Source organism: Brachypodium distachyon, chromosome 4 (assembly GCF_000005505.3).
Source record: "Brachypodium distachyon strain Bd21 chromosome 4, Brachypodium_distachyon_v3.0, whole genome shotgun sequence".
NCBI classification, from domain to species: domain Eukaryota; kingdom Viridiplantae; phylum Streptophyta; class Magnoliopsida; order Poales; family Poaceae; genus Brachypodium; species Brachypodium distachyon.
Window position 1 is genome coordinate 41,289,955 of NC_016134.3, and position 13,773 is coordinate 41,303,727.

The window sequence follows — 13,773 nt, forward strand, 5'->3', positions numbered from 1 at the left end:
TCTATATGCCTAAACATCTAAACACAAATATTGGTATTCAATCTCAATATCAATATCTTCCGATATTGGCATTGAAACCAATGCAATGCCAAACTTCCGAATGTTTACATCCAAACAAAGTCTTAGGTTCTTCTACAAACTATTGTGCAGCCTTGGACATTCCTCCTTTGTGCTAGTGCCACTTTGTACATCGTTGTGACCCAACTGATACAGCAGTATGCGGCCACCTTGGTCCAATTTAATTTGATGTTTAGGATTTTGTTTTTGCGTTTTGTTGTAACTTTATACTTGGTGTTTTGTATTTTTATTTACTTATCATTATTCGGTAAGATGTACTGTCCTCCGATTACTAGGGGAAATATGTTCCGTTTGACACACTACCATTGGTGCACTCTTTTCTAAGGAAAAACCACGGACACCTCCAAACCTAAGTAAATTATATACTAGTCGTCTGTAAATAAGTGACTCAAGTTCATCTAGATACACATGTATCTATACTAAAACGCCCAAAGATACTCATCCGAGTCATTTATTTCCGGATGTAAGAAGTAGCTGCTAATACAAATTTAGAACCTAGGCGGTTTTAGGAGTCGGAGGCGATACAGATACTAATTCAGCAAGACGCGTCGGAATATTTACGGAAAATACATTATCTATCCATTCCCGATCGGTCAAAACTTGCCAGGGCCGGCAGGTGCTGGGCCCGCGCCTCACCGTCAAGCCCTCGAGCTGGCCCGGCCCCGGCCCGTTTAGTAATTTTTCTTTTAAATATAATTAAACTACATTGAGTAATAAAACAAGCGCAGCCCCAAGACTACTACGCTTGCTAGCCACTAGGCCACGCTCACAGTTTTGTTTAATACCCAGCCCAAGTCCCATTCGACTGTTTTGGGTTGCTGCCATGAGATAAAAAGGCCACCGGCCCAGGTGCTTTTTTTAGGCCCGCGGGGTTTACCGGCCCGGGGCCGGCCCGAGTCGTGCCTGGTGCCGCGCCGGGGCCGCGGGGTTGCCTTAAGGTGCCGGCCCGGCCCGACCACTCTAATGCTGGGCTTCGTCGGGCCGTGCCCGGCCAGGCCCGTTTATCCCAAGCCGGCCCGATAGCCAACTGTACCGGATTCCAGAGGGCACCCGTCGGGTTTGGGTACGGGTACAGCTCAACCATACCCGTACCCGACGACCCGACCCTCAACCGTTACCGGTACCCGTGGTTGGGTATGAAATTTTACCATACCCACCACCCGCCACGGGTACGGGTTACCCGCGGGTATTTTTACACGACCCACCATTGACATGCAACGAGAGAGAAAGTGAGAGAGAAGGGGCGAAACGGCAGCGGCGTCGAGTCCCGAAACGGCGGCGGCATGTTGGATCCACGGCGTCAGGGAACGATTCGACGACAACGGGGGCAGGGTCAGCCGGATCCCACGGTGTCAGGTCCCGAACGGCGGTGGCGGGGGGACGGTCCGCCGGATCCCACGGCGGCCGGCCGACCTCCTCCATGGAGGCTGCGGGGGTGACGTTGCACGGAGAGATGGCCGTGGAGGAGGGCCGAGCGCAGCTTAGTGGTGGTGCAGATCTAGAGAGGGAGAGAGGGAGGCCGGCGAATGGAGGTAGGAGGCAGCGCAGGGAGGGAGATGCTCGGTGTATCTTCTGGCTGGGTTCGGGAGAACGGAGGAAGAGAAGGAGAAGGGAGATCGGGAGGATGCTAGGCGGCGGCTCGGGAGGATGCTCGTGAGGAGGGGAATTAGGTTTGGGTTTCAGGCAAGCTTATATATGAAGCATGCTTGGGTTGGGCCAGAGATTAATGGGCTTTGAGTACAGGGGTGACAAAGTGACAATTTAGTGCGGGTAGGTGGGTAGACGGGTTCGGGTAGACCAATACCATACACGTACCTGCCATACCCGTCGGGTATAGAATTTTACCGTTTACATACCCACGGATATAATTTTTTACCAAACCCGTGTATTAAACGGGTAGAAACCCGTCGGTATACGGGTATAAGATACCCATTGCCATCCGGATACCGGATGCGCCGTCCGGACGTACGACGGCGATATATAATACGGCCGACGGCGATATATAATACGGAGTATAGCAAAGACACGTCTCTAAAATCCCCAATATATACTACGGAGTATAGCAAAGACCACGAGAGAGCGATCGCGCGGCGCCGGCGATAATACAAAAAAAAAAACCCAATATCCTTCGAGCCCTAACTTCCGCCGGACCAAGGGAGCGGCGGCGGTAGTGCAATCATGACTTCTCGGCTCAGATCCAGGACGCCGTGGCTGCAGTCGCCGCAAGAAGGTGATGCGTCGGTGGGCTCCAGGCGGAGGCAATACCAGAGGAGAAACAAGATGGACGCGGCGATGGAGGACATATCCAAGCCACGGAAAAGGAGGACCCTGGCGTCGATCCGCCAAGAGTATGAGGACGAGCAGAAGAAAAGGAATCTGGAGATGGCGAATTTCGACGAGGAAGGGGTAGTGGACAACTCTCCACGCAGCCCTCCGGTACACAAGGAGCCCTTGAGAGAGATTGAATCATTTGACACTCTTAAGGAATACATGGACTATCTTGAAATGCTTGACGAAGAATCAGATCGCGGCCGCAAAGGTAATTTATTTGCTCTTGGATCATGCTCCAAATTGAAATCACGCAGTGGCAGTGGCAGGGCCAATTTTACCAATTATTAATTAAGAATTCTTCCTCATAAGGAATACTTCTTTTTGCAGATGTTCCAGACCATCCTACGATCTTCTTCACTCCTCCCACCAGGTTCAATACGCCACAGCATTTACCCCTTCGTGAACCTGGAACCAAGGCTGTGCGCTCTGCCTCCAAATTCGTCGTTGGGCTTTCATCATCTCTTGGTATATAGTACATCATTTCCCCTCTATTTATGGTTAATTATCACCGTACAACTTCTTAAATATTAGAGTGGATCTGCAGATGGCAAGCCACTTAAGCGGTGTTCTGGTTTCTGGATCGACTATGACGAGGAGAAGGGAATCGGCACTCTCTTGACGACGGCGCATCTGATTCGCACAAAGGAGCCGAAGCGGGCGGACTCCGTCTGGTTAGTAAGACGGGAGTATGCTACTCATGCTAATGTGAGTTGTTAGTAATTATCCAAACCAATTTTCTCTGTTCATCCATCTACCCATCCATCTCTGCTTGGTTTGATTGCATCAGGAAGCATATGCATCATCAGTATTAAGCAACATACTCCTCCTGTTGTCCTGAAAAGATTTTGTTTCAGAAACCCAATATCAATATCATTTTCTCTGCAATCCTTGTTTCAGGTCATTGTTCACTTGCTGGACGGCAAGACTGCAGAGGGCCAGCTGCTCTACCACCAGCCCCATTATGATCTTGCCTTCTTCAGGGTTACACTGGATCAACCTGTTCCATTACCGTGTTTCAACGAAGAAGTGGAGTTTGCTCAAGATGTCCTTCACCTCGGAAGAGACAAATCATTGGGTCTAAGGATAAACCATGGCAGGGCAGCATACTCAAATCCGGTGGTAATGGAGCAATACCACTAAATGTACTTGCATTCTGAAGATTATCGACATATTGCTCACAAGGTATATAATATATTTCCCTAGTTCGAGTGCATGTTGAATATAATTTTGATGCTATATCTATGTTGCGATCTCACAATCTGTTGTACTAACTATGTATATTCTAATATTTTGTCAATTTGAATATTGTAGTTTGACGATGGCGGGCCAGTCATTGATCTTAATGGAAAAGTTGTGGGACTGTTCAACATTAGTACGAGAGGGTCCTTTATACCTTCTTCTATTTTGCTCAAGTGCTTGAAATCATGGAAGATCGCCGGGTGCGTTTTCCCCCTCTCAATTCTATGATGTTTCCTAATGCACTCTTCCTTATTACTCCCTCCGTCCCATATTAATGTTTTCGTTGACTTTCTATTACATGTATCTAGGCGCTTTTAAGGCATAGATACATCCATATTTGGGCAAATTTGAGTCACTTAATATGGGACGGAGGGAGTAGTAATCTTGCACACACAATGCACATCTCATAATAAATTCAACAAAAACATTCATAGTTTACTCTTTTGTCAAGGTTGTCTCAAATGGCAGTACTCCCTCCATTCCAAAACACAACTCATATAGATTTTTCTCATTTGTTCCATAACACATCTCATTTTTTTTTGGTACCCGCACCCGGCCAATAACTACTCACATCCATTTACTATTGATCCAATATGACTGGTCAGGCACTAGAAACGAGCGCTGTCTTGGTCCAAGTGCATAAATCTATATGAGTTGTGTTTTGGAACGGAGGGAGTACATCAACTCATTCCAATTCCCAAGACAACAAATTATATCTTTGATGCAAGAATTTAACCAATCATATCACATCAAATGCGAAACAAAGATGCACTAAAAACAGGACAGTTATAATGTAACACCTATAAAAAGAGAGATTATTGGTAAAGGAATTAAATGATTATTTGGTTGGATACAGGGCAATCTTTCGACCTCTCGTTGGATTGACTTTCAAGGCTATCAAGCTGCTAGAGCCTGGACGTGTTGATAAGATATGGCGTATGTATAAGATTGAGGACGGTCTTATCGTCGAACAGGTATACATATAATCTTTACTTTTTCTTATTTGCAGCTATTAGCTTTCTTGAGGATTCTTCTTTTGTCATTTTTATTGTGGTCGAGCTAAACTGTAGGTGTCAGAGGGATCTCACGCCCAGAAACTTGGGATCCGAGAAGGTGATATAATCGAATGTTTTGACGGGAAATGCATTTCTACTACAGTGGAGGTAGGTGTGGATTTATTAAGTCTCAAATAAGTTAAAGTAAAATTATATATGTGTGGCATACAGAAACGTAATAACACTCTTGACTTCTGTAATTTCTTTCTGCTATTATCAGTTGGAGAACATGTTCTTGAGTATTTGCAACAGCCCTTTTTACAGCCTTGATGGCAAAGTTCACATTTCGGTAAGTTCACTTGTATTTGCCGTTCATTTCCTATATACAGAAGTATTATTTGCAAATTGTATGCACTAAGAAATGTGCCATGCTGACTTAGGTTGGGGTTTTTTCTATCCGCAAAAAACTCCGGAGGAATGTAGTGTTGACTGCAAATTTATCTGAGCATGGAGAAATTGTGCGAGGTACCGTTACTTTTAACCTAATCTTCTTAGTCTTCTTAATTCTGTTAGCTTGCCACAACTTGGTAGAAAAAGCAGGGCATGCTAAGGCTATCATCCCCTTGCCAAGTTAGTTTAAGGCTTTTGACCTTTCTTGTTTTAATTTTGACATGAACTATGTGTGGTGTTAATCTGGTGTCTTGTAAGTGTTGCTTATACGATGGAAGGGAGAACAGCTGAAAAAAATACAAGAGGTTATTTAGTCCAATGCTATCCTTTTACTGTGTCTTGCAAATACCTGTTTTTGAGAGTTAGTAAGATCAATTGTACGTATTATGGTAAGGGACATTTTAGGGAGTTTGGGCAGAACCTCCATAACAAATATATATAATCAGGATTATGGACACGTTACACTTATGGACAGCCACACACACACTTATAGCGATTTGTCTTTTTGTCTTGTCTAGTCTGTTGAGAACGTCAAAATTCAAGTTCTTTTTTTTTATTTTGCATGCAAGTGACCTATACTTTCCTGTATTAGTTCTTTTTTCATTTAATTTCTTGGTGTTGTTTCAAGATTTTCATATTGTTTTTTGTTTGTTTTTCTACAGGTCCTCTTGTCTCTTGAACCAGGGGTCAGGAAACAGAGATGTCAGTTTGCTGGATGCTCTGATATTAACTTAAATATACTTCTATGGCTAGACTCTCTGGAAGTTGTCGTTTTGGACTGTTGTTATATATATTTTCTTAGATTATGCCTGTAGATTATCCTGAGAAGTGATTTCACAGTATCATCATAATGTTTGGGTTTGTCAATGTGCTTCCTGCATCAATATGTAATTGGGTGGTGTTTATGAAGACGATGTCTAAATTAAAAATCGTCTGCTTAGTAGAAGATTCATTGGGTGGTGTAATTGGGGCAGGCTCTTAGGTGAAAGATCCAAGTCTTTTTGACTATATCATTTTTAAACAATACAGATGCTGTCCGCTAATACAGAGTGACTGGGATGTTTTGCTATTATTTAAGGAAATAAAAAAGCTCCAATGATACATGTTTTGACATACAGATACATTGTTATTTTTACAGTACTGGTAACGTATAGTTATTTTAGTGTTGGTGTGTATTATTTATTCATCATGTGCTTGGTTATGTCTTGGAATTGTTATTTGTTTCTCCAAGATTTATCATGGTATAGGCTCAGATACTAGATATATCAGCAGGTTTCACAACCCAGGATTCAGAAAGCAATCTGGCATCTATGTTTTTTTACTAATTTTTTGAAAAGGTGGTGCTATATTAATCAAACAGGAATGTTCTTACAATCATACGCAAGCGATCGTTCAGCACAAGGCGGAACGCCCTCCAACACCACACCACCACGGCCTGAACTAACACAGAACTTAGCAATCTCATGAGCAACTCCATTGTTAACGCGACTTGTGAACTTGAACTGAATGCCAGGATCGAAGGGGGCAAGGTGTCTAATTTCCTGAATGACAGGCCTTAGAGAAGATCTTGTTTCTGTAGGATCAAGCAGCGTCGTGATAAGCCCCTGACAGTCACTTTCGACGATGAGCGGTAGGGCACTGAAACCACGAACCCATTTGATGCCCTCTAAACAGGCAACACCCTCTGCCATCTCCGCCGACTGACAGTCGTCGATGACATTCCAACTTGAGGCGATGACCGACCCGCGCTCATCGCGAACAACCGCACCCCACGCAGCCTCGCTAGATATCAGCAAAAAACTTGCGTCAACATTCAGTTTTGTCCACCCTGTGTCTGGTTTTGACGAGCTGTAGTAAGATCAATGGCAGGCACAGGAGCAACTAGAGACGATTTCCCTTTCAAATCTGGTGCAGGGGAATTGTCCTTAATCTGGTGTATGTTTTTTTACTAATTAACCTGCAGTCAGATTTTATTACATGATTTTCTTCCAGAGCCAGCATTTTTCATGGCATGATCTTTAGTACTTCAAAAGACAGGTCTACTAATCATTTTTTTTCACATATGTGCTAGCAAAAATGGCAGAGCTGTGACCCAAAAGATTGGTGGCAATAAGAGTTTTTCCTTCTGACAACATATCTCTATTTACTTCCATTTGAAGATCAGTATAACAATTTTCTAGGAGGAACTGTAGTTCTGTAGTTAGGACTACAAGTACCTGAAATTACTTGTTCCAGCAAGTGAACAATGACCTGAAACAAGTACCTGAAATCTAGTTAACTGATTGAAAAAGCACAATCTAGACAATGACCTTAAACAAGTACCTGAAATCTAGTTAACTGATTGAAAAAGCACAATCTAGCTCGATCATCTCAATTTGAACGTCCATTAACACAGATTTTTAAGTGCACAGTTGAAGCTTCATAAGGTACTAAATATTACAGTCATTTTTGAAATGAACATACTACATAGTTTGAGGACACGAGTAATTAGCTCAAATTTTTGTTTTGTTTTCATTTGAATGTCGCAACTTTAATGTTTTTATGGAGTGACAATCCATGACACCACCTGGCATAGTGCACGGCATACACTCCGGAGTTCTTGCTGCCAGCAAGATGCATTTCTTGAGTATAAGCAGTGAACAAAAATAACATTTTTAAAAGCATGACCATCCATTATGTTATCTTACTTGCGGCAATAGTTGGTCAGAATTGTGAACGCGCTCCGAACCTACATATTTTCATCCTTCAGAGACCAGCCCGTGAAGAAAAATTTGGAGCACTTAACTAAAGCTTTAGTTAACTGTTTTCTGTAGTAGAATGCTTATGAATAATATTAATTATCAGCCGCAAAAATGTTTTCTAATCTGATGTATATTTGGTACAGCGCGGAGCTGTTGTCATCATTATAATATCATCCGTCATCCGCAAAACTATAAATACAGCTTGCAATCTATTATTGAAATAAAATGATCACACAATAACAAAGTTACACGAACATTGTTGGAAAACAGAGAGCTTTAACATAGTTCAGATGAATTGGCTTCCCACTAGACAAATGCAGTTCCTACCAGACTATGGATATACTTATCTGTAAATGCAAGTAAATTCAGAATTGTGGTCAGAAGGATAATCGATTCTTGCATGCCAATGAATTGTCTGGACTAAAGAACTTTCTTGGAACCAATACCTACATGCTGCCTTCGATTTCTGGTTCAAATTTGTCAAAACGGACAGCTCTGCTATTTATGCTAACAACTTAGTCCCGTCTTATAGATCTTAATTTGCAGACAGCAACAGTGTCTAGTACAGGTACAGAAAGACTGCATATTAATCTTACATACCGAACATGATTGAAATGTTTTAGACATTTTTGTGATTAGATATCAAGTAAGCTTCAGAACCAAACATAGTTTTTTATAGTATGAGCTTTTATAAATGATTGCAATGATGGAAGATGCCACCAATAGCAAAATCTAACTGGCACTGCATAAGAAGGAACTTTTAGGAAAAAGTAGAGTATACTTTGGTATCTCACCAGTAAATCAGTAATTATAACTGCTGGTTCAGCATGTGAAGAAGTACTTCATTGTGACGACCCGTGCCATTAGTGTTTAGTTAATGACATTGGTCTGTGGATTATTGCTTGACAAAATCTGGTTTTGTCAAATAATAAGCCACTTCAGAGATTTGCAGCAGAGAATAGCTAGAGAAGGTCATCATTATAACAATGCCATACCACGCAGGGCTAAAATTCTTAAGTAGGCTTCATAATCCCAACAAACATTACATCTCTTCAGAAGGAGTACCACCTAGCCTTACTATGATAGTAGCATCCCTAATTTGAGTAACTCTGGGTCGCAGTAATGAATATTCATCTACGTGGTTCCCAGTTCATACATGGAACTTTCTGGATAAACATTCCAGTCATAGTATTCGCCATCCCCAAGGTGTCCTTCAGTGGATTCAGTAGCAGCCTCATGTATGCTTTGCTCTAAGAAAGGGGGGAATTAATAGCAAGAGTGAGTACAAAGTACCCAGCAAGAAAATATTAGCAGAATGCAACACCATGACTATATGTCTCCAATCACCTGAGTATGTAGCCTCAATGAACAAGTCCTACATCAACTCACCCTTTTAAAATGTATATTTGTTGTAGAAAAAGTCCAATTTAATTTAGAAAGCTACATTCACTCGTATTGCGAGATAGAACCACCATTAGGTTCCTGTAGCCTCCAGTCCAGGAGACAGGCATGATCATGATTTGTTAAGCACTGCGCAGGCTGTATCACTTTACCCACATTAACTTTGGTTTATTGTCCTCGCGATGTCTAGAATACGAGTCCAGATAAATCAGAGTTCAAAGCTTTCCGCCCATGGCCATACATAATACATCCACCTAGTGTATCGTTGAGGCACGCATCACTAATGCACCCATCCGGCATTAGCATGAGACTTCCTCAACCAATCCTAATCCTAGATACCTTGGTGGATCATAAAATGACTTGATAGGGTACTAAGCTTTGCTTGTCATTTGATTTGACAAGTCCGTGGTCGATACAATTTTATACGGCACACAAATACAAGTGAGAGTGGGTTTTATCCTTGTATGATATCCAAAGTAGAGAAGCCACCTTCCAAATAGTCCATCTAGGCACTCTCTACACACCAAATAATTCATCCATGGGGTCAGCTGCTCCATCAACTGAACCCATCTATCCAATATCAATCATCTTCATTCTTCACACAATTTATTTCCCAAACATCATTTTATACAGTTGGATGATAATATATAGTAGAAAATAATTTTGTAGAAAATTACTTCTAATCAAAATGACCACGGAGGATCTTGCCTGATATTTCAAGTCAAACATGGACTTAGATTCAGCAGTTAATAGTTCCTTCTCCGATCCTTGTGTTCCCTGCATTTCGGCAAATATATACCGAGCTAAGCTGAGTCGAATTTCTTAAATATAGAAATACAGTGTATCAGGGTGGTGGTGGTGCTGTGGTCATTTTCCTAGTTTAAGATGTATTAAACCTGGCATGAATATCTGTTAGTGAGACTAGCAATATTAGTTGCACACTTGTCTAATTATTATACTAATCTAGAAATAATACCTCTCTTACCCATGTATACAGACTGTATTAGTACTCTCTCTATGTATACAAGGTGTACTAGTACTACAGGAGTACAGGACACAGGCACCGCACTCTAGAACACAAACACACAGCGTGACACAGAGCCGTTCTTTGCCAGTCTCTCAACTCTCTGCTACTTTCATGCCCAGGTCGCCCTGCTCAAAAGGAGCTGCTGCTGATGGAGAAATTTGGTGCTGCTACCAGATCCTTGATCCCTCATCTATTCTGATTTCATTCTCCTGATTTTCCCCATCGATTGACACTCTAATCCCTCTGATTTTGGTACTGTAGGTACTGCTATGGTTGTGACTTGTTATCTGTGCTTGCTAGTGAGAAATAAATGGGTGAGAAGAAGAATCACCTTTCTTGGTGCTTGCTTGCTCTGATCATGTGCACTAGATTTAATCTTGCTCTACTCCTGCTCCTACTCTCCTCCACGGCAGCACACAATGGTGGCTTGAAGCACAATCCCCATTACTAGGTCTTGGATTTATTTGGAAGGGAAAAAGAGATGGGGCAGGATGAGGAAGAGAGTTTGGCAGCTTGCTCTGCTTTTCTCTATGGCACTACGGCTTGGTGAGTGCAGTGCTCTCCCTTCTCTCTTCTATACTATTATCTTCCTTCCTCTATAAGCTACTGCATCCCATACCTTGTCCAGGTGATCCAGCTCACTCATTGGATGAGTCACTATGCCTTCACTGTTGTAATACTTGTAGCCTCCTAATTGGATGGGAGTTGGAGCCCGTACCTAGACCAACTGTTCATTAGTTGACTAGACTGCTAGTCTTATACTTCTTGTGGCCGATTTTTATCTACAAGCAAACTTGTGTAGTTAAGTTTTGGTGTGGCCTGATTATAGGATGTACAAGGTTGTAGAATTATTGTACTACAATTGTTGTAATATACTTGTATACATTGCGGAGACATGTTTAATCTTGTATGAGAAAAAATATATTCGTGTACCTGAGTGATACGTATCTTTTAGTTTAAACAAATTTCTTGGTTAATCACTTAATTAGCTCTAACCCGCTACAGGAACTCACACTTAATATTTATTTAACACTAGTGAAAATACGGGTCGTCACATTCATGAATTCTGTGGACAAAAGTAGTCAGAGGCCAGGAGCTAACATGACAGTTGTTTAGATATGTTAGTACTCATTGAAAATGTCTCCTTGACTGAGAGACAACATTTTAATTGACAGCCATGCGCCAAAACAGAAACCTTGAAAAGCTTTATATTGGCCATGAAAAAGTTCCAAATGCTAGAACAATAAGAGTTCCCAACAGCAAATAGTACAAATGTATATTCTTTGTTTCCACAGCCTACAAGAAACTTGTGAACATGTCAACTTCTAGACGCCAGTACCACATATTATGCAATCCTATGGGGACATGTGTAAATCTGAAGTAAAACATGTAAATCTTTACTTGCAACCAAGCAGGAAGAAAGATGAACAACTAACTTCGGCCTCTTCTTGAGAAATATAGACTTATCCATACAAAACATTCGTACCAACGTTAGAGAGAAGAATCCAAGAAACTCAGCAATCAGGGAAACAGCTATACCCAACAAAAATGTAACTAGAGCATGATGTGCTCTTCGAAGATCAAACAGCCTGAACAGAGTGAGAAGAGGAAGATAGTGGGGTTTGGGGTGTGTGTGTGTGAGAGAGAGATAGCAGGAAATAGAAAGAACTCTCACCATGACATGGTCTCAGGCTTGTTTCGTGAGTAAGCCCGTTGGAACAAGATTGGGGAGAGTGCAAGCACAGCAGTACAACTAGTTTTACACTGTGTTGTCTCAAGGTGCATGATAATACCCCTAAGGCCCTAAAACAGATTGTCTTGTCAGTAGTCTGTACTGTAGCAATAACTACCTCCCCAGATTTCTTGCAGCTTCTCTCACAGCAATGCCGGAGGTCTATTCATACATAGGTCAAAATTCATCATCTCTTGGTATATACTACTACATCATTTCCCCTCTCTATTTATGGTTAATTATCACCGTACAACTTCTTAAATATTACTCAGGGCGGCGAGCCACTTAAGGGCCTGTTTGTCAGAGGTTTTTTTTAGGGGTGTCTTGTGTTTTATCCCGGCCCAGTCCAAAAACATCCGAAATAGCCATTGGGCAATTGGGCGGCTTGGCAGGCCGGTCTGTAAAAACCTTAGAAAACATGGGGAAAATGCGTGGCTTCGGGTGAAACGAGACGCGATCGAGTAGGTCTACTCGCATTTCTCGCGTCTCGCCCGTCTCCATGCCGCCGTCGCCCGTCTCCCGCCTCCCAGCCGTCTCCGCCCGGGACGTCTGGTTCCCTGCAGTGGCAGCAACCTGGCCGCCAGCCGCACCGCCGGGGAATTAATATGATCCCACAGTATGCCTTCCCCATCTCCCCTCTCAGTCTTCTGCTACGGAGTACCATTCTTTTGTGGCTGGACGCAGGCTGGCTTTCTTGCCCTCTTTCTCAGTTCTGAAGAATGAGTTCAAAAGAATGTTTACTTGGTGAGGGCAAGGATCCTCAAGTGCTGATATCCAACATCAGGATATGCGCGAGGGAGGAGAGGGAGACATGCGCACTACAAATGAAGATGGATGATACAAGTCGCTAGAAGAACAACTTGTGTGCAAGGACACACAACGACAAGAATGACATGCCGAGTTGCACCACAAGTCGAGGAGTATAAGACGCACTAGGACAGCCCATGACGAGTCCGACACGTCTAGGGAGCGTCTGGATCTGCAAGTCCATGTTTGAGTCGAATCTCATTTGAGTCGAACCTAGTTTGAGTCAGAGTCAATTTTAGTTTGAGTCGAATCTAGTTTGAGTTGAATCTAGTCATTCTGAGTCGAATCTGAGTTTGAGTCAAGTATGTGTTTGAGTCAAGTCTGAGTTTGATTTTGAGTTTGAGTCTGTAATGTGTTTGGGCTTTCCCTCGCCTATATATACAAGGGGTACGCCTGGGGTTAGGGTTAGACTACGTTTAGATTATTCAGAACTTTTCGTTGAACTGCTGCAAGCATTCGCCTGAAATTATATTCCTCTTTGATTCGATCAGGAATTTATCTCCACCACTTTGTTTCGATCTGGTGTTTGATACTGAAGATTCAAGTGTTATTTATTGTTCCATTGGGAATTGCTAGATTGCAGAACCGCTTCGTGGTCGGCGGCTACGTGCGCAAGCGTGTGGTGTTGCGAATATCAAATAGGGTTGAGAATTGTCGCATTGGCAACGAGGAAACAACCAAAGATTCGTCAGCGTCTCGCGAGTTATCATCCATCAACAACGTGCTCAACGAGAAGATCGGGCCACCTCATATCATTACTGCCTGTAGCTTCACAACGTGTTGCCGCAGATCTTGAAGGCTTAGTTCTGAAGATTGTTTACTGGCCGTAGCTTTGCACTTTTGCCTATCTTTTGTCGGCCTAGCTTTTCTTGCTATTTAGTTGGTCATTTGTTTGCGTGGCTCCTGTGGAAAAGTGTACCTGCGTACGTTATGTTCTCATGATTTTGAATGCTTCAGATTTTTTGTAGATGA

The 13,773-nt window shown here is 42.5% G+C and overlaps 1 protein-coding gene and 1 long non-coding RNA gene across 3 annotated transcripts; one reads left to right on the forward strand and one right to left on the reverse strand.

The window, feature by feature from the left end:
* The first annotated feature begins 2,123 nt into the window (after positions 1 to 2,123).
* LOC100824237 (putative protease Do-like 14) lies at positions 2,124 to 6,165 on the forward strand. 2 transcript variants are annotated; one of them, XR_002960350.1, is made up of 10 exons: positions 2,124 to 2,617; positions 2,737 to 2,874; positions 2,954 to 3,114; positions 3,307 to 3,591; positions 3,721 to 3,848; positions 4,505 to 4,622; positions 4,719 to 4,811; positions 4,924 to 4,992; positions 5,084 to 5,168; positions 5,756 to 6,165. XR_002960350.1 is itself a non-coding variant. In XM_024455063.1 (10 exons), exons 4-10 carry the CDS (start codon positions 3,550 to 3,552, stop codon positions 5,770 to 5,772), a joined length of 552 nt encoding a protein of 183 aa, XP_024310831.1. In that variant the 5' UTR covers positions 2,127 to 2,617; positions 2,737 to 2,874; positions 2,954 to 3,114; positions 3,307 to 3,549; the 3' UTR covers positions 5,773 to 6,165. The 2 variants fall into 2 exon arrangements, 1 of the variants encoding a protein (XP_024310831.1); XM_024455063.1 differs by having other exon boundaries at positions 2,127 to 2,617.
* On the reverse strand, positions 6,058 to 11,005 carry LOC104584714. Its single transcript, XR_001407494.2, has 4 exons — positions 10,594 to 11,005; positions 9,913 to 10,012; positions 7,310 to 7,343; positions 6,058 to 6,875 (listed from the first exon to the last, which is right to left on the reverse strand). It is a non-coding gene; the product is annotated as an uncharacterized LOC104584714 (long non-coding RNA).
* Between the last annotated feature and the right edge of the window lie 2,768 nt (positions 11,006 to 13,773).

What these genes read in the sequence shown, in the direction of transcription:
- LOC100824237 (XM_024455063.1), top strand. Translation starts at nt 3,550, where the DNA reads ATGTACTTGCATTCTGAAGATTATCGACATATTGCTCACAAG. An exon ending in AAATCATGGAAGATCGCCGG is followed by an intron (nt 3,849 to 4,504) that starts GTGCGTTTTCCC and finishes GGTTGGATACAG; the next exon opens with GGCAATCTTTCGACCTCTCG. An exon ending in ACGGTCTTATCGTCGAACAG is followed by an intron (nt 4,623 to 4,718) that starts GTATACATATAA and finishes GCTAAACTGTAG; the next exon opens with GTGTCAGAGGGATCTCACGC.